Here is a 23,583-nt window from a genome sequence, read left to right on the forward strand (position 1 = left end):
TCGGAGTGCAGGGTGCAGATTGCGGGGTGCAGGGCTGGGTGCAGACTGCCGGGTGCAGAGCTCGGAGTGCAGGGTGCAGATTGCGGGGTGCAGGCTGTGCGATCCTCCGCGCCGGCAGGGGGAGCCGGGCGGGCCGGCGCGGGGCGGTGGCGGCCATGCAGGTAGCGGGCGGGTGGCGGGCTCGGGTCGGTGCCGCCCGGGACGGGGGTCCCCGCTGCGGCGGGGGTTCCCGGCCCGGGGCGGGGTTTTGCCGGCGATGTGCGGTGACGGCGGTGCCCGCAGGTGGCGGCGCAGGGCTCGAAGGCGGCGGCGCAGGCGGCGGCGCAGGAACTGGTGAAGTTCGTGAACCGCAGTCCCTCGCCGTACCATGGTAAATAAACACCGCCCGGTCCCCTCCCCGGCCCTCTCCCCTTCCGCGCGGGCGGCCCTGACGGCTCTTCCCCCCGCAGTGGTGGCGGAATGCCGCAGCCGGCTGCTGCAGGCCGGCTTCCAGGAGCTGAAGGAGACGGAGCACTGGGACGTGCGGCCGGCGCAGAAGGTGGGCCCGGCTGGGACGGGGCAGCGGGAGCGAGAGACGAGGCTCCTCACCCCTCACCTCTACCCCTCTGCCTCCAGTACTTCATCACCAGGAACTACTCCACCCTCATCGCCTTCGCCGTCGGCGGCCAGTTCCAGCCCGGCAATGGGTTCAGCCTGATAGGAGCCCACACCGACAGCCCCTGCCTCAGGGTAAGGTAGCCCGGCTGCGTGCTGAGTTCTTCTCTGGGGTCCTCCAGTTTCAAGCCACAAGCAAAAACTATCCTGACTACCCCCGTGCCCTGCAGCATCATTGTCGGCTCCCTACACCTCCCAAATCTGTCACCCAGAGCAGCCCCTGCATTGCTCGGCCTGCTGCTGTCTCCTCTGTGTCCCCTGTCCTGCAAAGCCCCTCACCGCACCCTGTGCTGGCAGCATCAGCGATGAGGCTCTGGGCACGTGCTGCCCACTTCCCACCAGCTGCTCCATGGTGCCAGCAGTGACACCTCTGCTGTTGCCCAGGTGAAGCGTCGCTCTAAGCGGGGACAGGTGGGCATAGTGCAAGTTGGTGTGGAGACCTATGGAGGGGGCATCTGGAACACCTGGTTTGACCGTGACCTCACCGTGGCCGGGAGGGTGATCATAAAGGTGAGTCTTAATTTTGGCACACACGGTCGCATAGCTGTGTGTCTCTGGTACCGGATCACTGACCCCCACACATAGTGGGACCTGCTGCAACCTCTCAGCTCTGCAGGCCTGGCCGCAGAAGTCCTCCTTGTGTTTCAGGACCAAGCCACGGGGCGCCTGGAACAGCGTTTGGTACGTGTGGAGCGGCCCATCCTCCGCATTCCTCACCTGGCCATCCATCTGCAGCGCAGCATCAATGAGGGCTTCGGGCCCAACACTGAGCACCACCTGTAAGGCCGGGCTCAGCCCCAACCCCTGGCCACCCCTCGGGAGGGCTGGGACCCAGCTAGAGCAAAGCCCCACCTTAGCTCTCCTTTTGGCAGCTGCTCCTTGCAGTGGGGAGATCTGCAGTGGCTTTTAGCCCCATGGAGTCCTTCCAGGAGATGCTTCCAAGCATAGGATTTGGGAAAGGATACTGGGGTGTCCTGAGGTGGCACAATAGATTTGTACTTAAAATATGCATTCTTGCTCCATTCGGCATAGCAATCACTCCCTGGAGGAGCAAGGCAAACACCCCAGGAAGGGTTGGTGGTGTGTGACCCAAGCAGGTGAGGTGTGCAGAGTTATGGGAGCTAATGCTGCTGACCCCCACAGGGTTCCCATTCTGGCCACTGCAGTACAGGAGGAGCTGGAAAAGGAGGTGCTTATGGAGTCTACACCTTGCAGTACTGCAGCCCAGGTGAGCTGTATGCCAAGGATCAGCAGGGATGCTTGCAAGTACCTCATACTTGTCACCTTTGAGTCCTGAGGGACCTGCTACCAGGTTCCCCTTCTCCCTGTGTACTGCTGATAACCTTCCACTCTGCCTCACAGTTGTGTACACAGCACATCTGCTCATCCATCTCTCTCTTCTCACCCTTGCCTGCAGCCAGTGTGGAAGGGGTGCATCTCCTTGAGGAGGCAGGGCAGGGAGGGGGCTAGCACAGGGGCATAGGGCTGTCCTGGGTGAGGTGGGGACTTGAACATAGGACATGTTTGTAGGAGAGAGCACTGTGCCAACATAAGCAGGGTCAGGGACAGCTTTGCAAAGGGAAACTGGGAGTTTCTCCTGTCATCTACTGCCTGTCCTGCCCACAGCTCTGCTTTCTTCCCAGGCAGAGCGGCATAGCCCTGTTCTTCTTTCCCTGATCTGCCCCCAGCTGGGGGTGAAACCAGAGCAGATTGTGGAGCTGGAACTATGCCTGGCAGATACGCAGCCAGCGGTGAGTAAGGGCAGGAGCATCCCTCTGTCTGCATGCAGCCTATGGGCTGGCACTACACAGGTGCTACCTGGCACACATCCTCTGCCTGGCGTGTGCCAGGGCTGGGAGCTGAATGGAATGAGAGGGAGCTGCTCCTGAGGGAGAGATAAGGCTACTGGAATGGAGATCCAGTGGCAGGTACTTTTTGGTGACCCAAAGTCTGTGCCCTTCTCCTCTTGGCTCTCTGCAGACGGTGGGTGGTGCCTTTGATGAGTTCATCTTCTCCCCCCGTCTGGACAACCTGCACAGCTGCTACTGCGCCTTGCAGGTGAGAGGGGAAACAACCTGGAGGCTGTAGCATGACCCCCACCCACCCCAGCTCAGCTTTGGGCTGGCCAAAGGCTCTGCCGGGAGTTGTGTTCTTGTGGAATGGGTCTAGATTATTGGAGGACCTGGGGTTGGATGCCCCCTTTGTTGGGCATGTGGGGTTCCCAGGAGCTTCCAAGGGTGACTCCTGCTGTTGCTGGGCAATATGTGTGGCCACAGCTCCCTTCCTCCATGCTTTGGTCTTTCCTGGGGGATTTCTCGATGGCTCAGTCCTGAGATTCCCAGGATGGAGTGGCACTCAGGCTGGTGTCCATTCCCCCCTAACCCTGCAGGCCTTGATTGACTCATGTGCAGCACCCTCGTCCCTCTCCCAGGAGCCCAATGTGCGTCTCATCGCGCTCTATGACAATGAGGAGGTGAGCAAGGGGCACAGCTGTGGGGTGGCTGGCATCAGAAGGGACTTGGTGTTCTCTGCTCTTCCCCAGCCATGCCTAGCAGGAGAGAGATCTCACACCCCAGTGGAGGAGACAGGCATTTGCTTACACCCACATGGAGCATGGCCCAGGCAGGGGTGGGAAACACTGGTGTGGTAGGAAGCTGCTTTGTTGGCTTTAGGGAGCACCCTGTCACCCATCTGGCCCATGGTGCTGCAGGACTGTGCTGATGGTGATCCTTGGCAGGTAGGGTCAGAGAGTGCACAGGGCGCAGAGTCCTTGCTCACAGAGCTGGTGCTGCGCCGGATCTCGGCATCGCCACACAACCTGACAGCCTTCGAGGAGGCAGTGGCCAAGTCCTACATGATCAGTGCTGATATGGCCCACGCTGTGCACCCCAATTACGTGTGAGTAGTCTGAGCCATGGTGCAGGTGAGAGCAGCCTGCCCTGCCACCTGTGGGATGTATCCCCATCACTCCCCAGGTAGTAGACACAGGACAGTCCTTGTTGCTGCAGGGAGGGAAGGCTATAGTGGGAAACTCTTGCTTCTCTTTTGCAGCGACAAGCATGAGGAGAATCATCGTCCAGCCTTCCACAAGGTGAGAGCAGCCCTCTGCTTTAGTCTAGGATGGTTGCTGTCTGTCTGTCCTGCAGCGCTGTGGATTGCCCAGCTGCCCCCAGTGTACAACTTGGGTATTCAAATGGGAAACCTTTATCCTGCAATGGGATTTGACTATGCCGCATGTCTGATATTAATCACTTGGGATCCCAGTCCCAGCTTCCCCCTGCTCTGACCTGGGGTTGTCCCCATGGAAACAGTGTCCCCATCCCCATGGGCTCACCCAGGACAGGGAGAATGGACTGATATGTTGGGGTGGAATGGCATTGCCTGGGCATGGGTGTTTCCTATTCCTGTGTCCCATCATGGGCCCACGGTGCCTTCCTTTGTGCAGGGCCCTGTCATCAAAGTGAACAGCAACCAGCGCTACGCCTCTACAGCTGTCACTGAAGCCGTAATCCGGGACATTGCCGCCCGCGTGGGTGTCCCTCTGCAGGTGAGCAGGGCTGGGTGAGCCCTCCTTAAACATCAGGAGTTTGGGCTGCAGCCCTGCCCCTGGGTTCATCAGAGGGGCCCTGTGCCAAAGCTCCTCCCCTGTTACAATGTCTGACCCCTCTGGGATCTTGGTGCTGCCTGTTGCTCTGGGGCTCCAGCTCCAGGACTGCCTCAGGGAGCAGGCTGGTGAACAGGATGGGAGCCTGGCCTGAGCATGTCCTACCTCTGGAGCATTTTTTGAACCCTGGCATGGGTTGTTGCTGCTTCCCTGTCCCACGTCACCTCCCTTAAGGGCTGAGCGCCCTTGTGGGAGGCCATGGGGTAGCACGTAGAGCTGCTGAGGTCTTGCCCCCATGCAGGAGTTCATGGTGCGCAACGACACACCCTGTGGCACCACCATCGGCCCCATTCTGGCCTCCCGCTTGGGACTGCGTGTGCTGGACATTGGCTGCCCACAGCTGGCCATGCATTCCATCCGGGAGATGTGCTGCACCTCGGGAGTGCTTCAGAGTATCACCCTCTTCAAGGTGAGCCCTGTGTCCCCCAGCCTGTGCTAAAGCCTGCTCCCTGCTGCTCTACATCTCCCACATCCCCGTGTCCCCATCCAATCCCTGCTTTGGGGCTGAGCCCAGCCATCCCACAGAACTCCCCAACTCTCTAGAGCAGCTCAGGTACTGGCTGCTTCCGGAGGTGCCCCCTCTCATCCCAGCCTTCCCCAGTGACTGCCATCCCTAAGTAGTTCCTATGGCAACCGGTGCTAGCCTTGAGTCAGCGATGGGTTACTATGGCGACATGGTTCTGCTTTCTGCTAGTAGCTGCCTACTATGACGCTGTGACAGGGAGCTGCTGCCTGCCCCCACTGCCTGTCACCCCACCCCACACCGCCTTGCTCAGCCCACCCCAACAGCTTCTCTTCTTCCAGGGCTTCTTCGAGCTCCTACCGACGGTCAGCAGCAGCCTGGTGGTCGACTGAACATGATGGAGAGGGAATAGCAGTGGGTTTAGTCCTAGGGCCATTAAAGCATTTCGGTCTCTCCAGCATGTGGTCCATGACTGTGGCTGGGGCTGACGTACGTGGCTCCCCCTGGGGACTCCCATGGCTCCCACCTGTGCTCTCCCCTGGAACTGTGAGCAAGACCTGTTCACTCATCTACAGTGCCTTGTTGAGAGGTGCTGGGGGTCCCAGCTAAGGGGCAGAACAGGGCTCGGCTCCTGCCTGGGGAGAGCTGGCGGGAGGCTGCCGGCTGTGGCAGCACTGGAGCCGCCCCTTTCCTTAGGGATGAGCCTGCCGTGTGCTCTGGGATCTGCCGGCACCACGACTGGAGCTGCTCGCCGGGGCCGGGGGCTGCCCTCTCCCCGCGGCCGGTCCCCGGGCGGTGCCGCCGGGCGGGGCACGAGGGTGCGGCCCGACGCTCGCCGCTCATTGGGCAGCTCTCAGGGGCGTGTCCCACGCAGGAGCCAATGCGGCCGCAGGGCTGGGAAAGGGCGGGCGCTGATTGGCGGGGGCGCTGCTGGCGCTCTGGCACACCCCCGGGGGGCGCGGCTCGCCCCCGGAGACGCTGCGATTGGCTCGGCGCTCCACCGCCTCTCCCCGGAGCGAGGCGTGATTGGCTCCGCTGGACAGCGGGGGGCGCGGCCGCGGCCTTGAGGGCAGCCGCGCGGGTCTGTGATTGGCTGAGGCGCGGAGGGGCGCGGCTCCGGCGGCAGCGCGCGGCGCGCCATTGGCGGGGCGGCGGCGGCGGGCGGGGCGCGCGGCGCGGCGGGGCGCGGGTTGGCGGCGGCGGCGGGGGCGCGGCCGGCGGGTGCGCCATGGTGCGGCCGTGAGCGGAGCATGGGGCGGCGGCTCCTCCGGGCGCTCCTCTGCCTCCTCCTCCTGGCCGGCCGCGGGCAGCTGCGTGACGGCGCCGCCGCCGCCACCGCCGCACACGGTGAGACCGCGACCCCGGGCAGGGCGGCTTTGCCCCGGGCTGCGCGAGGGCCGAAAGGAGATTCCCGGGGAGTGGCGGGGCACGGGACTCCGAGGTCGGTGCGGTCGCCGCCGCCGTAGGGTGTTGTCACGGCGTGCAGCGGCGAGTCCGGTCCCTGGCGGATAGCGGGACAGGGCGGCCCGCGACCGGCGCCGCGGGTGCGCCATTGGCACCGGGGGCGCCCCTCTCCTGGGGCCGGAGGGTGTGCTAATCCCGGGGCACCCCGCCGGCTATAGAGTTGCCACCCTGCCGGGCCCGAGAGCCAGCAGCTACGGGATGGGAGCAGAACGGTGCTTGCTCATGCCCGGGGCAAAGCCGGTGCCTGGGGCTGCCGCAGGGTGGGAAGCCCGGGCCAGCGGCCGTAAGCGTGGTTTCCTCCGAGACCATGCCGCCCTTTAGCTGCCCTACGCCTGTAAGTGCGGCCCGCCCGGGCCGGTGCACCCGCTCTTCTCCTGGTCGGTCCTTGCGGTCCGTGCTTGGGGTTCTCGGGAACCCGAGCGTCGCTGTCGATAGCAGGGCTGCAGCCCCACGGCACGGCACGGCCCCGGCTCCGCTGACTCACTATCGGGCGCCCGAGGCTGCTGCGCCCCTCGTCCTGCAGCGGCCCGGGAGTGCCGGGATGGATCCGCTGCACCGCGGGGACCCGCTGCCCCCCGGGAGCGAGCGAGGAATGGTGCCGGGACGGCTGCGGCCGAGCACCGGCCCGGCCGGGGGAGCCTCCCCTGTGCTGGGGCCACCGCCCCTCCCGGCGGAGCGGGGCGTCTCGGCGGGAGAGCGCTGCGCCGTTTCAGCACCGCGGACAGCGCCGGCCCTGCCGCCCCGGCCCGGCCCCCCGCTGCCGCCGAACCTGGGTCTCCGGGTCTCTCTCCCCCGGCAGCGGGATCCTGTGCCCCGCACCTGCATGGCCTCCGCCCCGGGGGACGCTGGCCCCTGGGTGTTGGGGTTTCGAGGACCCTCATCCCCACTAGCCCCCTTCCCCCGCGGCGGGCTTGACGGGCCCCTCCCTCCCCTCCCCCCGGTTGTTTTCTCGTTCCTTCCTTGCCATCCGGGGCTGAGTCATCGCCTGCTGCCGTCTCGCTGCTGACGGTCTTGGACCGAAACGGGGGGGGAGAGGAAAGGGGAAGCCACCCCCTGCCCAAGTGCTGCCCGCCGGAGGGGTTGGAGAGGTACACGCCCCACAGCCCCAACACCGCTACATCCATGCTTTGGGGTCCGCCTCGCGGGGAGAGTGGATTCCGGTGTCACTGGGTTGCATCTCTTCCTCGTAGTACCACATGTAGGAGGGCAGCAGATGTGGTTTTGCGGGTCTCTGCTGCCTCAGTCTTACCTAACTGTCAGCACCCCAAAAAAACTCCAGGCCTTCCCCACGGTCCAGAGCCAAGGGCGTACTTTCTATACAGCCCCCATCTTGTCTCTGAGGGGCAGAAAAGACTGGCACCGAGCCTCTGGGCTACAAAGCTGTGTCCCCTCCCACCATCACCACATTGCATCCCTGTGCTGCTTTTCCGGAGCGTAGGGATCCCCCAAGCAGCTGGTGTTGAGCAAATTCCATTGGAGTCTTCCTTGGATGCTGTGCTGACTGGCCTGTCTGTCTGTCTGTCCCAGGCTGTCTGTTTGACCGAAGGCTGTGCTCCCCGCAGGAGGTGTGTGTGCAGGGTAAGTGGCCAGCAGGAGTGCAGGGATCCCCTCTCCCTTGCCACGTGTGTGTGAAGGCTACAGGGGTGCCTTGCAGGGGAACCTAGGGTACAGTGCAGGGGGGCAGGGCAGGAGAAAGGTGGGGCTGTGCCTGGAGAGCCTCACATCGGGATGTTTGTTCATCCGGTCCCGCTGTCTCCCTTCTCTTGCAGATGGGCTGTTTGGGCAGTGCCAGGTGGGCTCCGTGCAGGACAGACCCTACTTCCAGGTCACATCTCCTGTGCTCCAGCGTCTGCAGGATGTCTTGCGGCATCTCATGGCACAAGGTGAACGGGGGAGCGTGGGGGGAAGTGGCTGCAGCCCTGTAGGGAGGGGGGTCAGGTAGAATTGCCTAGTGGCTCTAGAACTGTCTAAGGTCCTGATGACCCAGGGGCCAGGGTGGGCTGAGGAGGAATGGGGTCAAACCCGGGCCATGGGACACAGGGTCAGAATATCAGGATGGCATCCCATGCACTCACACCATGGTTCCCAGGCTGCCCCATGTCTCACAGCCTCCCCCCATGGCAGGGCTCTCGTGGCAGGATGGCATCACCCAGTATGTGATCTCCCAGGAGATGGAGCGCATCCCCCGCCTCCGCCTGCCACCCTCGCTGGAGCCGGTGGCTAGGGACAGGTAGGACAGCGCCAGCAGAGCTCAGTGGAGCAGCTAGGGCTTTGTCCACCAAATGGGGTTTAGGGGATGGACCTCCCCCTTTACCCAGGTGAGTTACCCCAGGACTGTTTGCCTCAAGGTTCCTGCCTCTCCGCAGCGAGTCCCGGCGAGCCCCACTAGCCCCAGACCCTGGCCTTTCAGCAGCTCAGCATTTGGAGCAGCCCACACCACTGCTGCTTTCCCCTCTGGTGCAGCGCTACCTGGAGCATGTCCTGCTGCCTTCCCCACCCCAGCTGGGCTACGAAGAGGCTCTTCTCAATCCCTACTCCTACCACAAGGTAAGCTGGGAGGTGAGAGCCTCCATCTGGGCAGAAAAGTAGAGACTGGCAGGGAGTTGCTGCACTCCCAGCACCTTTCTGCTGGTGCTGGGGTACCCCCTGCCTTCACCATGGGGTGACAGGGGACATGTGGGGTTTGACATGTGTTTTGGTTGCAGTTCGGCTATCAGGATGGTGCTCACCAGCATCCCGGCAGCTCAGCCAGGCAGAGCTCTGAGACCTCCTCACTGCTGGGCCGGGTCCCTGCCCAGACCCTTTTTGGGGCTGGCCCTGTGCCCTCCTATGGCGGGCAGCCAGGAGTGGATGGGGGGCATCTTTTCCAGGACTTGGGCATGCTTTCCCTGCCCAGAGAGAAGGCTGGCCGCCCAGACCCTGCCAGCACCAGGCTTCAGCACAGCTTGCGGCTCCCCAGTGACTACAGAAACATGGAGGAGAGGGAGCAGGAAGCACCCCTGGCTGCCCAGCCACCCTCTGCACAGACGGGTATCTTGTTCTCCAGCCAGGCACCAACCCTTTTCCCTATCCTGTACCCACAGCCACGAGTTCCTCGTGGCTCAAACTTTCCCTCCTCTTTGAGTTTATGCCCATGGGCAAAATATACCTGCAACCTCACCTGCTCCATCTGCTTCATTCCTGGCCCCTGGTCTCCATGTGGATGCAGAGCATCCAACCTGATGCTATGTCCTCTTGCAGATGCTGCCTTGAAGAGACTGGCTTCTCTCCTGGCCAGCTATGGCCTGGGGCTGCCAGAACTGAGTCCCCAGCAGATAAGCAGCCTATCCACCCTCCTCCAGCTGCTCCAGAGCTCTGGTGAGCTGTGTGCAGGGATGGGACAGGCAGGGACTGGCAGCAGCAGGTGCTAGTATGCCCTGTTTCAGGGTAGGGAGTGTTGCCTTTTGGGGTGGGTGCTGCAGGACCTCTGTCTCTCTCCTTTCCAGGTGTTACTGGCCCTGAAGTGCCCACAGCAAAACGGGTGGGTTTGCAGCAGGGTGATGCTGGAGGACGTTCCATGCCACAGGTGGGATGAGGGGGAGGAGACATTTCCCCAAGTCTCTCCTCAGAGATTCCAGCTTCTCCCTTTTCCTTCCTTCAGGTGATGGAGGGGAATATGCAGCATGGAGAGGAGCCAGTGCCCCCTTTCTCCACAGTGCCACCCCCCAAAATCCCAGCCAGCAGCTCTCCAGGGGATGGAACAAAGGGCAGGGCAGCATCTTCACCAGCTCCCCGGGCTGAGCCACAGCAGGGACACAGTGTGGATGCTCTCAGCCCTGGAAAGCACATTGTGGTGGAGAAGAAGAGCTACACAGAGATGAAGGACAGTGGGGCTCAGCAGGGCATGCGGCCACTAGATGAATATGGCTACATCATCACAGACCAGAAGTGAGATCTGGGGGTCAGACAAGGGGGTCTGCATGTGTGAAGGGTCTGTATCTCCCCACCAACAGCTGTCACAGCTTCACATGCTTGACCAAACCTGTTGGGTCTGTGGTAGGGTTGGGTTTCTGTGGGGTCAACTCCCCTTGATCCATTTTCTACCCACAGCCCTTGCTACACCCCAAAGCCTTCCTTTCCCAGCCCCCACCAAGGCAAGAGCACAGTGTTGCAGGATGGCAGGCTGGAAGTGTGTGTGCACAAGTGTCTCTGTGCACATTCGTGTGCAAGGGGGGGTCAGCTCACCCTCAGCACCACACATTGCCACACTCTTACCTCCTGCCTTCCCTGACACCTGCTCTTGCTGTGTGCTTGGGACTCCCTGACCTGCCTGTCCCTGTTCTCTGACTATGGGGTGCACGGGGCTGTCCCCTCACCCCTGCCACCCCCTCCTCACCCTGACACTGTCCCCACAGGCCCCTGGGGCTGGCTGCTGGTGTGCAGCTGCTGGAGCTCCTAGCCAAGCACCTCCACCTCTCCACCGCCAGCTTCATCAACATCAGGTGAGGGGACTGGTACCATGGGGTGCTGCTGCCTCAGCCCTGGCCATGCTCAGCACTCCCAGGCAGGGGGACAGGATGGACTGGGATGTGGTGGGAGTGGGTAGGGGGTCTGCATTTCCAGGTCTCACACTGTGTCCCCCTCTCCCTGGCAGCGTTGTGGGTCCTGCGCTTACCTTCCGCATCCGACAGAACCCCCAGAACTTTTCACTGGCAGATGTGGCCAGACAGACTGGTGAGTTGGGAAGTGTCCCTCTGATCTTGTTCCTCTCTTCCCCTCCCTGTTGTGGGGTGCCCCTTCCCAGGGACCAGGAAGAGAGGACTCCTACCATTCATCCCTCCACCTTGGGCTGAACTGGGGAGTGAAGTGGGCAGCTGTCAAAGCTGTCCTTTAGCTCTGTTTCTGGAGGGTCTCTTGTGTGGAGGGGAAACATGCCTCTGACCATTTCCTCCCTGTCCACAGAGAAAGTGAAGGGAGAGCTGGAGCATGAGCTGGGCCTGAAGATTGTGCAAACCGGAGTGGGAGAGGTAGGAGTGAGCAAGAGTTCTGTCTCTTGGGGCTGGGGTGGCCAGGGACAGGGGCATGGGGATGCTGCCACTGGGTACAAGCCAGGAACCCCCAGCCCTGGGGTGCAAGGGCCTTTGTGAGTGAGCTGTCCCTGCAGGTCTGTGGGGCAGCTGAAGAGTAGAGGAGACTGGGCAGTGTTTGGGATGCTGTGTTTGAGATAGACTCCAGTCCTGTGTTGGAGGACTCCTGTTGGAGACTGTTCCAGTCCTGTCTGTCCATCATCCCCCTCCACTGCCTGGCAGCGCAATCCTGCCCAGGGCTCTCAGCTCTTTGGAAAACAAAAGCTCCACAGTGTTTGAAGGTGGTTTGAGAGGGACTCCCAGAGGCTTTTCTTCCCCCCAAGACTGGGGGGCTGCAGGCTGTATCCCTCAAGGCTTATCCTCACCCTTGCTTCCCTCCAGCCTGCACACCCATCTCAGCTGTGGCCTGGGCACTCAAGCACTGGGATGTTCCCAGAGCACCCCACAAACTATAGCTAGGCAGGCAAAATGCCATCGTGTCCCCAGAGAATGGCAAAGCAGCTGGAGGCAGGAATGGAACAGGAACCATCTGTTTAGAGAGGGGTTACCCCTCCCCGTGCTCCTCTGGGGAGCCACAGGAACAGTCTCCTGAGGCAGAGAGCAGGGATTGGAGATAGGGACTAAGCCTGGCTCTCATACTTGCAGCCTGAGGAGGAAAAATGGTGTAGCACATCCCCAGCCCAGTGTCCCCATTTCTCACTTCTTGTGATATGGCTGTAGTTGTGAGCAGGGAAGGAGGAAGGAAGAAAGGGGGAGCTTTGGAGGAGGCCATGAAGAAGGGGTGGCCTGGCCACTGAGGCATCCTGTCTTTATCAGCAATATGCAGAGTGTATCTATGGCAATGCCTTTTGATAAGGCAGGTGGCCAGAACTGGGAGAGATGTCAGAGATGACAGAAATGGAGCTCAGAGGAAGCTGAAGCAGCTTTGCAAGCCCCCTGACCTTCCCCGTTCTAACCAACTTGTGCTTTTCCTTCATTCCCTCCTGGCTCTGGGACTGGTGCAAGATTTGAGGAAGAGGATGAAGGGAGGCAGGGGGACAGCAAGGCCTGGGCAGGCCTTGAGAGAGAGATCCCTTCTGTGCCCCCTGGCTCTGCTGACACCTCCAGGGGCTGCAGGGCTGCTCCTGCTTGGGTGCCCCGGGGAGCTGGGAGGTGCAGGGCCTGGTGGGTGCCCTGGCTACAGGACTGGCTGGACCTTGATGGCAGTCAGGTGCTGGGGGGCAGGTGGCAGCAGGGACACCTAGGCTGGGGACATCCCCAGGCGATGATGATGATGTAGTTGATGATGGTGCAGTGTTCCCTCGGTAACCTCATCAGGCTGATAGCCAATGGGAGGCTGTGGCAATGAGGTAATGCAGGGCTCTGGCAGCTCATTGGGCACAGGATGTTTGAATTGGTGATGCTTCAGCATCCCTGTGCTGCCCTAGCTGGACCTAAGCAGTCATGGCATTAACAGGAAGGTCTTGTCCAGCAACATCCTGTTCCAGCATGGGACTGGCATAGATTGGGGTGTCTCCCACAATCACAGGGAAGGAGCCCTAGAGACACTACCTGCAAGGTGGCAGGGGCTGCTCTGTGACCTAACTGAGGAGGCCAACAGGGAGGACTTGTCCCCTAACTGCTACAGCTGGGATGGTACCAGCAGTGCTGGCATATTCCCCACCCTGCCTCCCTCACTGTTCTGCTGTGGAGCAGTGGCTGCAGGGGAGAGCCAGCCTCAGTTGGGAAACTCCTGGAAGTAGTGCACCCAGTGCTGCAGTTGCTTATCCTACACCATTAACTCCTTGGGTTCCTCAGAGCTGCCTTGTTGGATCTCCAGCTGGGCAGAAGGAGGTCATGGAACCAAAGTTCTAAGGGGCTACTGCCTGCCTTGTAGAAAGGCAGTCCAGGCTGGGTCTGTCCCAGCAGCAGCCCTGAGTCAGGCAGCAGCCCTGAGTGCTGGAAGAGGGGAAATAGGAAATTACTGCTACCTGGGCTTGGCCAAGCTCCTCCAGCTCCAGGGACACCACCGTAGCAGTGCCCTATGTGACACATAGGTGGGTGCACTCTGCCTCACCCCAGTGACACCAGCCCTGCCCCTGCTGACAGTGTTGGGAGAATCAGCACCCTCTGGAAAGGGAAGAAAGAGCCCTTGCTCTGTTTTGACCCCCCACCAACCCCAAATGTGCCGCAGAATAAGGTCTCTGCTCCCCTCAGCCCCATGCTAACTAACGCTTACCTGGCTCGGTCCCCAGCGAAATGAGGCTGCTGCCTACTCACGCCCATCCCGCTTTGGGGATGGCTTCCACTCGGTGCTGCTGACCTTCATCGCACTGGCCTGCCTGGCTGTGGTTGCCATCGCAGTGTCTGCGGCCTTCTGCCTCCGGCGCCATGCCAAGCAGCGGGAGAAGGAGCGCCTGGCTGCCCTGGGGCCGGAGGGTGCGGCCGACACCACCTTCGAGTACCAGGTAGGACCCTGCGGGACGTGGGACCCCGCAGGATGCGCCTCTGCCGCGCGTCAGTGTGGCTCAGGGTGCGTGGAGCTGCCCTGTGGCAGCGTTGTGGCCAAGGGACAGGGCTCTTGCCGGGCTTCCCCAGGAGCTGTGCCGCCAGCACATGGCTGCCAAGTCTCTCTTTGGCCGCACTGAGGCACCGGCGGCACCGGCGGAGACTTCGAGGGTCAGCAGTGTCTCGTCCCAGTTCAGCGATGCTCCACAGCCCAGCCCCAGCTCCCACAGCAGCACACCCTCCTGGTGCGAGGAGCCTGTCCAGTCCAACATGGACATCTCCACCGGACACATGATCCTGGTGAGCCAGCCTGGAGGGGTGCCAGCCCCCTCCCCAGCCCTGCATCTGCCCCTCTGCTGCTGGGCTGACTCCCACCCCTCTGCCCCAGGCCTATATGGAGGACCACCTCCGTAACAGGGACCGGCTGGCCAAGGAGTGGCAGGCGCTCTGTGCCTACCAAGCTGAGCCCAGCATCTGCTCCATTGCCCAGAGTGAAGCCAACCTGAAGAAGAACCGCAACCCCGACTATGTGCCCTGTGAGCATCCCAGCCACCTGCCCCAAGGATCAGCCCCAGGGACCAGCTGTCCTGCTAGATCAGGGTGTGGGGCATGGGAACACTCAGGGCTGTGGCTGGTTGCAGCATTAGCGTGCCTGCAGCTCCTCTAGCCACTCACCAAACCTGGCCTGTTCCCCCAGATGATCACGTACGAATCAAGCTGAAAGCCGAGAGCAACCCATCCCGCAGTGACTTCATCAATGCCAGTCCAATCGTGAGTGATCACTGGGGCCTGCTGCCCTGCCACCCTGCTCCTTGATGTGCCCAGCCCAGGTGCGGTTTTCACTCTGGGATAGAGCTGAAAGGACTATCAAGGACTGAAGTTACATCCCTGTGGGCTACAGATGTGAGCTTTGTGCCTGCCCCATTGCTCAAACGATTGTTAAATCTCATTTTCTTCCTGGCTGGGGCACCTGAATCTCCCTTCCCAACATTCCTATAACTCCTGGAGTATCTCCCTACTCTTTCAAATGTCACCAGCCCCTGGCTGAAGAGCATGAAGGCTGATACCCCCTTTCCTGCTCCAGATTGAACATGACCCACGGATGCCAGCGTACATTGCCACACAGGGGCCGCTGTCCCACACCATTGCTGACTTCTGGCAGGTGAGTGTCACACAACTCTGCCAGCCCATTGGGGTCCCTTTGTGTGCTGCCCCAAAATGGGTCACAGGGCCTTGACTGCTCTCCCACCTGGGCTGTCCCCCAGCAGTGAAACCCCCCTTGCCTTGCCCACAGATGGTGTGGGAACATGGCTGCACCGTCATTGTCATGCTGAGCCCCCTGGCCGAGGACAGTGTCAAGCAGTGTGACCGCTACTGGCCGGATGAAGGCTCGTCTCTTTACCACATTTATGAGGCAAGTGTGGGAGGTAGCCTGGGACATGGAGCATCCTCCAGCCCCTGTTCCCCTGAGCACAGCCCCCTTGCTCAGCACTGATGCCCACTGTCTGCCTCACTTGAGCAGGTGAACCTGGTATCAGAGCATATCTGGTGTGAGGATTTCCTGGTGCGCAGCTTCTACCTGAAAAATGTGCAGTCGCAGGAGACCCGCACCCTGACGCAGTTCCACTTCCTCAGCTGGCCGGCCGAGGGCATCCCCACCACCACCCGGCCCCTCCTTGACTTCCGCAGGTGAGCACCCACCTGGCACTCTGCCAGCCCTTGGGGAGCCAGCGGTGATCCCAAAGCAGGCCACTGATGGGCAAGGACATTGCTGTCACAATGATGACGGTCAGGGCCGTGGCGTGCACCAGGTGCAGGGACTAGGAGCTGCCATGGATGGGAAGGAGCAAAAAAGACAGGTTTTGCCAACTTGGGATGAGGCTCAATGGAGTTTGGTGGCCAAGAAACCTCTGGCTAAGATTGCCAGGGCTCTCCAGCCTTCACAGTAAGGGTGGGAAAGTGCTCTTCCCCAGAGCTGGCATGGAGGGCAGCATTGACTGGCACCTTCCTCAGCCATGGGTGCAAGAAAAAATCCCCAGAGCCAGCCTTAAACCAGCTGTGACCCATTGCTCCCAATTCTCTACAGCCAGTGGTGGATCCCCAGCTAGCCCAGGGCAAGAGCTGCAGGACTGGGACTGCTCCCAGGAGACTTGCCTGCCCAGGTCTTTAGGTCCCTGGGTGGTGGTGGGCTCTTGCCAGGCACAGGCTGCTCACTGTCCCTAGGTTGTGTGGGGCAAGGGACCCAGCCTAGGGCAGCGGGGGGTTCTCTGAGCATGTCGCCCTCCTCTCAGTCCCGCTCACGCTCTCTCTCTCTCTCTGTCTGTCTCTGTCTCTCTCTCGCAGCTGCCGGCGTCATTTTTGTGATTTGCAGCTAGTAATCTGGCTCCAGTTGCATAGTCACAAAAGTGATCGTTGGCAGCCGTGCCTGCTGCATGGAGCATGCCAGGAGCCCCACCGGCGCCTGGCCCCCAGCTTCACGCCCCACCGGACCAGAGCCTCTCCCTGGGGGTCCTGCCACTGCTCCCCTCCCCAGGCTGGGCACCTGAGGAACTGAACTCCTCTCCCTGCCCCGGCCACTTTTCCACTCGTGGTCCCCATCCCATGTCCAGCACCATTGTGGAGGCAGGAGGAGCCATGAGCGGGACCCCCAGGGCCACATCATGGTGTGCCGCTGCCCTGCCTCACTGAGCACAGCAAGGGACACCTAGCACAGCCTTGACCCTGGCACAGCAGGGCACTGATCTGTTCCCTCTTATCCTTGCAGGAAGGTGAACAAGTGCTACCGGGGTCGCTCCTGCCCCATTATCGTGCACTGCAGGTACTGCAGGGGATGAAGGGGCATTTGGGCTTGAGGGTGACTGAAGGCTGGGTACCTGCTGCCCAGGACCAATCCCATTGGAACCAGCTCCCCTGGACCAAGCCTCTGTGTTTTGCAGTGACGGTGCAGGCAGGACTGGGACATACATTCTTGTCGACATGGTCCTGAACCGCATGGCCAAAGGTAGGTGCAGGGAAGCACCATTTCTGCCCTGTCCAAGAGCTTGGCCTGTAAACTCCTCTCCTAGCACCCCTCTCTCCCTCTGCCCCAGGGGTGAAGGAGATAGACATAGCTGCTACGCTGGAGCACATCCGAGATCAGCGGCCTGGTATGGTGCAGACCAAGGTACGCCCCAAACTGGGGATCCTCTCCCTCCCCATAAGCATGCATAGCCCCTGGGGCTGGGCTGGCAGGGACCCTCACTCTGCTCCTGCTGTGCTCCTGCAGGACCAGTTTGAGTTTGCACTGACAGCTGTAGCTGAGGAAGTGAATGCCATCCTGAAGGCACTGCCGCAGTGATGGTGAGGAGCCCTCTCTCCCCCCTCTTGTCTGCCCCCTGCCCTGCGCTTCGCACTCTCTTCACCGGCCTCTGGGGCTGCTCTCCCTGTAAAATGGTGTCTGTGCTTCTGGCTCTGTTTCCCCTGCCCCCAGGCGCCCCTTCCCATCTCCCCAAGGACACTGACCTCAGGCCCTCTGTGTGCAGGAACCCCATCACACCCACTGTCACCTCAGAGGGGACAGGGCTTGTGGCCCCTAAGCCCTGTGCTGGGGGACACCAGGTGGTGCTGCTGGGAGCTGGCAGGGGGACTCCCCAACCTGTCAGCTCTTTTGTGTTAGCCCTTTTCCTGTACCCATGTGGGGGGCAGAAGTGGAGGCAGGGGTCCCCTCCACAGTTGGGGGGAGTATGGGGTGCAGGGGGGGCCTGGCCCAGCCCCACTCCAGGTCCTATTTGTGTGCTCCCTGCCTAGTCACTCAAGCAGAAGAAAAATTTCTAGAGAACTATAATTTTGTATCTTGATGTGAATAAAGTTCTTGTGTCACGTTCGTGCAGCTGCAGCCAGGCCTGGCCTCTGACTGTGTGTATTGGGATGGCACAGGGAGGAAACGTCACGTTTGTCCATCTCTATCCCTGCACTCGGCAACTGCCAGACAAGTACAGCTCACCGCAGGCAAAGATGAGAACCCTGCATCCCCTGCCCAGAAAAACCCCACAGGCAGAAGCTACTGCAAACAGGTTTATTGACAGCTGTTAGCAGGTGGTCAGAGAGGGGGGACTAGAACGAGGAGGAGGGCAGAGCCCAGCCCTGCTGGCTGAGCCCAGCCATGCTGCCCCTCGCTGCGTACAGCCAGCACCCCCCCAGCAGCCTAATCTACAGCAACCCCCCCTCCCCACCCTCTCCACCACGCTGTGGTGCCCAGGGCCTCTCCCCACAGCCCCAGGTATTGCTCGGCCACAAGCCCTGTCATGCCTCCCCTCACCGCATCCCACGGAGCCAGAGGGTGCTGGGGGAAGGGGGTGGCAGGGGGTGGCCGTGCAGGGAGAAAGCGGAGTCCTGGTTGGGAGAGCCTCCGTGGGCGAGTGGGCGTGCGCGGTCCCCGGGCGCAGCAGCCTCAGAACACACCTGGGGAGACAAGCGGAGGGGGGTACACAACAGCACCTGTGAAATCCTCCTCGGCCAAGGGCTGGGGAGAGGCAGGGATGGAGGGAGGAAGGACTCAGGCAGAAGAGGAAGATAGCCAAGGCAGAACTACAGGCACCGGAGAGGGTAGAAACACTTGTGAACATCACAGAGGGTCACTGCTGCTGCTGTGGGAAGCAAGGAGGGACAGTGCCCTGGAGGGTGTGCAAGGCATACCAAAGGGAGTGACCAGGCAGAGTCTGCAAGGAGACAGGAGGAGGGAGTACAGGCAGGAACAGCATCCAGAGGGAAGAGACAAGACACAAGGCACCAAGCAGAGGCTATGTGCGCAGCCCTCCTCGCAAGGAGGGGAGCTCAACTCGGCACTCCCCGCAGCCTGGGCAGGGGCAGGCCACAGCCAGGGAGGCACCTGCTGGAGACCCTGCCAGCCTGCAGGGCTGGCAGGGAGAAAGGGGCAGGCACAGCCAGAGTATGCCTGCCCATGGGCCCCCCCATGCTTCCAGAAGCCAGGTCAGGGAGCTGCCCCTCTTCCTGGGGCCCCATCAAGGAGGCTCCTCTTCAAGCCACTACCTCCAAATCTGGGAGCCTCCAACACTGGATGCCACTAGCCATCCACTCACCTGAGCAAGGAGGAAGGGCAGAAGAGACCCCCTCCCTTGCTAGGGGAGGCAGGAGCTGAGTTCCAAGCAGTGGGACTCCACACCTGCTTTCCTCTCCCTGCCCCATGCTCAGAGCAGGGGGCAGTGCCACAGCTTCATTCTGGGGGCAGGTTCGTGCCCCACTGTAGCAGAACTGCTGGCCCCCTGTGGCTCCTGCTCCAGCCTCCCCCGGGCACCACGGGATCTGCGGGTGGAGGAGGGGCTGCTGTGGCTGCCCCCCGGTGCCGACAGGGAGCCGGGGCTGTGCCCACCTGCTTGGTGGTGCCCCGCAGCTTCCATCTCAGAGAGGCTGTAGGCCATGGCCAGCTGCAAGTCCTCATCCTCATCCTCGCTATCCGTGTAGAGGCAGACAGGTGAGGAGCTCGAGGTGTGGTGTGGGGCCGGTGCTGGCGGTGAGGGGGGCCGTGGCCTGGGGAAGGCCTGCTGCTCCCGCCGGCTCAGCTCCAGCCCCAGCGCCATGTCATCAGGAACACCTGCAGGAACAGGAGCAAGGGCTGGAGGAATCACCTACTCCAGTTCCCCAAAGCTGCTGTGGGGCCCTGGCACCTCCGACCCATCCCACCAATACTTCAGAGCAGAGCTCCAAACCGGGGCCAATGAAGGCTCAGTCCAAAACAAAGCCTGGATGCAGCACCTCCCAGCCACCCCTAAGGGAAAGGGCACTGATCTCAACAACTCAGTCTGCAGTGCCACTTCTCACCATCGATGTGGATCGACTTCAGCTCCCCATCCTCCTCCACTTCCACCCGCTCCCGCCCGTTCTCAATAATCCTGCAGACAAACAGACAAAACAGAGGGGGACAGTCAAGGGCCACGCAGCCAGTGCACCTCAGCAGGAAGTTGCAGGATTGGGGGCCTGCGGCTAGAGGGAAGTCGGTGGGAGCAAGGTGGGTTGGCACTGCCCTCACCTCTTGGTGGTGATACGCCTGCCATTAACAAAGGTAGTGGAGGTGGAAACAGAGCGGAAGCCCATGCCTGCATCTGCACCAGAGCTGAAGGATGAGGCGAAGAAATCTAGAGAAGGGAGCAACAAGGTTGGTGCTAGGGTGGGTGGCAAGAGGAGGGACTCTCTTGCTGTGAGGAATGGCAGTGTCCCCTACCTGAGGATCCTGGGAAGGGGGAAAAGAAGTGGCCTCCCCCATGGTGCCGAGGGCCAGGTCCTCGCAGCTCAGAGAAGGGCAGCATGTCGTCTGAAAGGCAGGCCCCTCCCATCAGCATTACCCCATCAGCTTGTGAACCAGAAGCAGGGTACTGATGTGGGGACCCTCTGCCAGGGCCAGCCATGAGCTCTATCTCCAAGCTCAGCAGCTGCCCCACAGACAGTGAGATGCCCACGAGCCAGCCTCCCCTGCCCCACACGCACCAAAGAATTCAGCAAAGGGGTCTCGTCCACCAAAGAACTCCCGGAAGACGTCGTGAGCGCTGCGGAAGGTGAAGGTGAATTCAGGGGCCCCAGCACTGGCCCTGGAGCCCCCTGGTCCTGCTGGAGGGAAGACACTCAGTCTTAAATAGAGCCCTGGGTGACCTCTCCCCTGCAGGTTGGGGAGCCCTGGTGGCACTGACCCACACCGTGTCTTCAGACAGGAATGTATCCAGAGCTGTTCTAACCCCCATGGCCCTACTCACCTGCTCCCATGAGTCCATCCTTGCCATAGCGGTCGTAGACATCACGCTTCTGCTCTGGAAGAAGAAAGGGGGCTGCAGGGAAGCTGGCTGGTAGGCAGGGGACAGAAGCACTGACACTTCTCCCAACTAAGGGAGGTGCAGAACAGCAGGGAGCAAGAGGAGGCAGTTGGCACAAGCCCCTGCTACCCCAGCACTGCACCCAAACCCAAGTAACACCACTGGGCAAGAATGCAAAAGCTTCAGCCCCACTGGGGAGATGCCATTGTGGATGCCAAAAGCTCAGCATCTCTCCCAAGGGCTTTTCTGGGAGACGTGTGAGGAAGTAACCACACCCCACAAGCTATGTGCTAAAGCCATAGGGATCCACTGCCTCCTGGGGACAGCCAGGGATGCAACCTGGGTGAGCCCAGAAGCAGGACATCCCAGTGTGAACAGTCCCAAGGGCAGACACACACACACACAGAGACATCACTGTGGCCTCTTACTGTCCGACAGCACTTCATATGCCTCAGCGATCTCCTTGAACCTCTGCTCAGCGTACTCCTTGTTGTCTGGGTTTTTATCCGGGTGCCATTTCAGCGCAGCCTTCCTGTACCTGCAGAGAGGGGCAGTGATGGGCACACAGCAGTCCTTGGGGCTCTGGGGCCAGGAACCCACATCTGAGCATGCACCTCCCAGCCTGTGGGCAGGGGCACCCCAAGCCTGCTTCACCCAGCACCCTACAGCCTCAGGCACCGAACAGGAGCTTCCTGGACTAGTTCTGCCTCCCGAGAACAGTATGAGTTTTCATATATAAATAAATACATATATACACACATATATAAACATATTTCTGCACACACACACACCAATACACACAGACTAAATCAACAAAACAGAAATGACCCCAGAACTGCAGCACAACCACAGTAGTGCAACGTGTGTCCACCTCAGCTGCCCTTATTGATGACTCTGGACAATGCTCACAGGTTTGTTCTGGAGCCTTCATGGGCTCCGCTCTGAGTCTGCATGGACCAGGGGTTGCTAGGAGCCCTCTGGGGCCAGGAGAGCACCAGCAGCTATCTCCTCCCCACTGCAGCTAGGTTAACCCATACTTTCCAGCTTCTCCCACTCACTCTTGGGAAGCCCCCCATGGGGACCTCTGCCACCTGTTGGCAAGCCAGCAATCCGCTGGCATTCCCCTCTGGCGATGCATCACCCCAGTGAGAGCAGCAGCATCTCGGCAAGGCACCAGGCAGGAGTTGCAGAGATTCAGGAAGCTCTATCAGCTCCCCAGTAGTACCTGGGGCATAGCACCAACCTGCACAAAGGGCCCACATCCCCAAAAGGGGACATGCTGCTCTTCACCCTGTGACCTCGTCCCCTGACTTTGATGCCAGCAGAGTCCTTGTGCCCCAACCATCTGCCATCCCTGCACCCTCTGGCAGAGGGACAGGGGACCACTGACACTTGCCTTCCAGCCTTCCAGCTGACAGCAGGGAGAAAGGCACCAAACCCCACCAAAAGATGCCTTTGTATAGCAGCCCAACCCCGCTCTGGCATCCATACAAAGGAAACAAAGGCTGAATTGTCACCTCTGGAGCTGGGCCCTGTCCACACTGCCCCAAAGGGAGCCCCCGACTCGCTGGCACCAGGAGGGGGTGGCTTGGGGGACTGTGCCTCACGGGCAGGGGCACGCTGCCATACACTTACGCCTTCTTGATGTCCTCAGCGGTGGCATTGCGGCTCACCCCCAGCGCTTCGTAGTAGTCGACCATGACGTGAGCTGTCCCACGGGGTCGCTGCAGGGGGAGAAGGCAAAGTCAGGGGTCCACAGGCACAGCCTGGTAGTGCTGGGCGTGAGACAGCAAGGGCACGCTGCTTACCCTCTCCAGCCCCCCGGCCACCCCACTGCCTCCCGAGAGCAACTCAGTGCCACGCCATGCCCAGCTCCCCAGGCCCCTGCCCGCACCTGGGAGCACCTACAGCCCCAGTCGGTGGGACCCTGTGCTGCTGACACACCGCCGTCCCGCCGGCGTCACCCCAACTTGCCCGGGCAAGGGGAAGGGGCCCCGCTGCCGGCGCCGCTCCCGGCCCGCTTGCCCCGGGGGCTCGGCCGCGGGCCAGGGGGGCAGCGGGAGGGCGCAGCCCGCTAAGGTGCTTAGCGGCTGGAGCGGATTAAGGGCTCAGCGGTAACCCTCCCCGGGCACGCCGTGACAGGAGCAGAACGCGGCCGTCGCAGCCCCCCGCGACCCCCCAGGGTACCGTCCCGCCCCCGGTACTCGCCCCCGGCCCGTGAGTCCCAGCTGACGGGAGGGCGGTGCTGCCGCTGGCACCGGCACCAGTACGGCGGCACTGGCACCGCCCCCCGGCCCGGCCGTAAACACGGCGCTCCCGGGGCCACCCGCTGCTGCTGGAAGTTTCCGTACCCCGCCCCGCCGCCACCGGCGGGCGGCCCTGGGCCGCGGCCAGCGGATCTGGGGCACCGGGAGGGGCGGTGGCGGCGGCACGGCGAGGGACAGCGCTGGCCCCGCTCCCCCCGTGCGCCACGGGCCGCCGTTCCCCGATGGTCCCTCGCGCCCCGCTCCCCCCGTCCCGCTCCGGAGCCCACCTGAGCGCCGCCGCCGAGCCCTCCCCGCCCGCCCGGGCCGCCCGCGGCCGGTGTCGCGCGTCCCCCGCGCCCGGGCCACCGCGGGCCTGGAGGCGGCGCCGCTGCGTGACGGGCGGCGGCCGCAGCCAACCGCGGCCCCTGACGTCACGGGCTCGCCGTTCGCCGGGTGACGTAATGGGAGGCGCGTTGTGCCGCGAGCCCGGCCGCTCCGCCGATCGGGCCCGCCTCAGCCCGGTGTCCGTCCCCGCGCCTGCTCTTCCGCTCCCGGGGCCGCGCCTGGGCCCCGGACAGCGCCGGCGAGGTGCGGATGCGGCGGCACCGAGCTGTCCCGCCGGTGGCGGTGCTGACAGCGCACCGCACCGGGGCACGGCCGCAGCCCCCGGCGCCGTGTGCCGCTGGCGTCCCGCCGAGTCAGCTGCCCGGCCGGTCCCGCCGGGAAGGAGGAGCCGGCC

At 62.0% G+C, this 23,583-nt stretch overlaps 3 protein-coding genes across 9 annotated transcripts; 2 read left to right on the forward strand and 1 right to left on the reverse strand.

Annotated features, from left to right (window-relative positions):
• The first annotated feature begins 118 nt into the window (after window positions 1–118).
• DNPEP (aspartyl aminopeptidase) lies at window positions 119–5,238 on the forward strand. The gene is made up of 15 exons (XM_015633927.3): window positions 119–161; window positions 283–370; window positions 450–538; window positions 616–729; window positions 1,039–1,164; window positions 1,303–1,433; window positions 1,798–1,882; window positions 2,298–2,405; window positions 2,635–2,712; window positions 3,044–3,127; window positions 3,392–3,552; window positions 3,706–3,745; window positions 4,100–4,201; window positions 4,560–4,727; window positions 5,123–5,238. The coding sequence occupies exons 1-15, from the start codon at window positions 156–158 to the stop codon at window positions 5,171–5,173; spliced, it is 1,431 nt and encodes a 476-aa protein (XP_015489413.1). The 5' UTR covers window positions 119–155; the 3' UTR covers window positions 5,174–5,238.
• Window positions 5,239–5,998: 760 nt separating this feature from the next.
• Window positions 5,999–17,676, forward strand: PTPRN (protein tyrosine phosphatase receptor type N). 2 transcript variants are annotated; one of them, XM_015633922.1, is made up of 23 exons: window positions 5,999–6,128; window positions 7,773–7,823; window positions 8,015–8,128; window positions 8,370–8,475; window positions 8,594–8,792; window positions 8,951–9,275; window positions 9,486–9,602; window positions 9,731–9,810; window positions 9,886–10,172; window positions 10,640–10,726; window positions 10,879–10,958; window positions 11,187–11,251; window positions 13,546–13,758; window positions 13,889–14,098; window positions 14,187–14,334; window positions 14,496–14,569; window positions 14,883–14,960; window positions 15,093–15,212; window positions 15,321–15,487; window positions 16,563–16,616; window positions 16,735–16,799; window positions 16,888–16,961; window positions 17,064–17,676. In XM_015633922.1, the coding sequence occupies exons 1-23, from the start codon at window positions 6,032–6,034 to the stop codon at window positions 17,133–17,135; spliced, it is 2,883 nt and encodes a 960-aa protein (XP_015489408.1). In that variant the 5' UTR covers window positions 5,999–6,031; the 3' UTR covers window positions 17,136–17,676. The 2 variants fall into 2 exon arrangements, with proteins under 2 accessions (XP_015489408.1, XP_015489409.1); XM_015633923.1 differs by having other exon boundaries at window positions 8,612–8,792.
• A 162-nt stretch (window positions 17,677–17,838) lies between these two features.
• Window positions 17,839–23,186, reverse strand: DNAJB2 (DnaJ heat shock protein family (Hsp40) member B2). 6 transcript variants are annotated; one of them, XR_001522636.2, is made up of 10 exons: window positions 23,132–23,185; window positions 22,234–22,322; window positions 21,027–21,136; window positions 20,542–20,595; window positions 20,279–20,398; window positions 20,016–20,105; window positions 19,824–19,929; window positions 19,616–19,686; window positions 18,877–19,388; window positions 17,839–18,238 (listed from the first exon to the last, which is right to left on the reverse strand). XR_001522636.2 is itself a non-coding variant. In XM_015633932.2 (10 exons), exons 2-10 carry the CDS (start codon window positions 22,296–22,298, stop codon window positions 18,228–18,230), a joined length of 849 nt encoding a protein of 282 aa, XP_015489418.1. In that variant the 5' UTR covers window positions 22,299–22,322; window positions 23,132–23,181; the 3' UTR covers window positions 18,038–18,227. The 6 variants fall into 6 exon arrangements, 5 of the variants coding, with proteins under 5 accessions (XP_015489417.1, XP_015489414.1, XP_015489415.1 ...); XM_015633932.2 differs by having other exon boundaries at window positions 18,038–18,238; window positions 19,167–19,388; window positions 23,132–23,181; XM_015633931.2 differs by having other exon boundaries at window positions 17,839–19,388; window positions 20,279–20,395; window positions 23,132–23,186.
• Window positions 23,187–23,583: the final 397 nt, after the last annotated feature.

The sequence above is a fragment of the Parus major genome, chromosome 7 (assembly GCF_001522545.3).
Source record: "Parus major isolate Abel chromosome 7, Parus_major1.1, whole genome shotgun sequence".
NCBI classification, from domain to species: Eukaryota; Metazoa; Chordata; class Aves; order Passeriformes; family Paridae; genus Parus; species Parus major.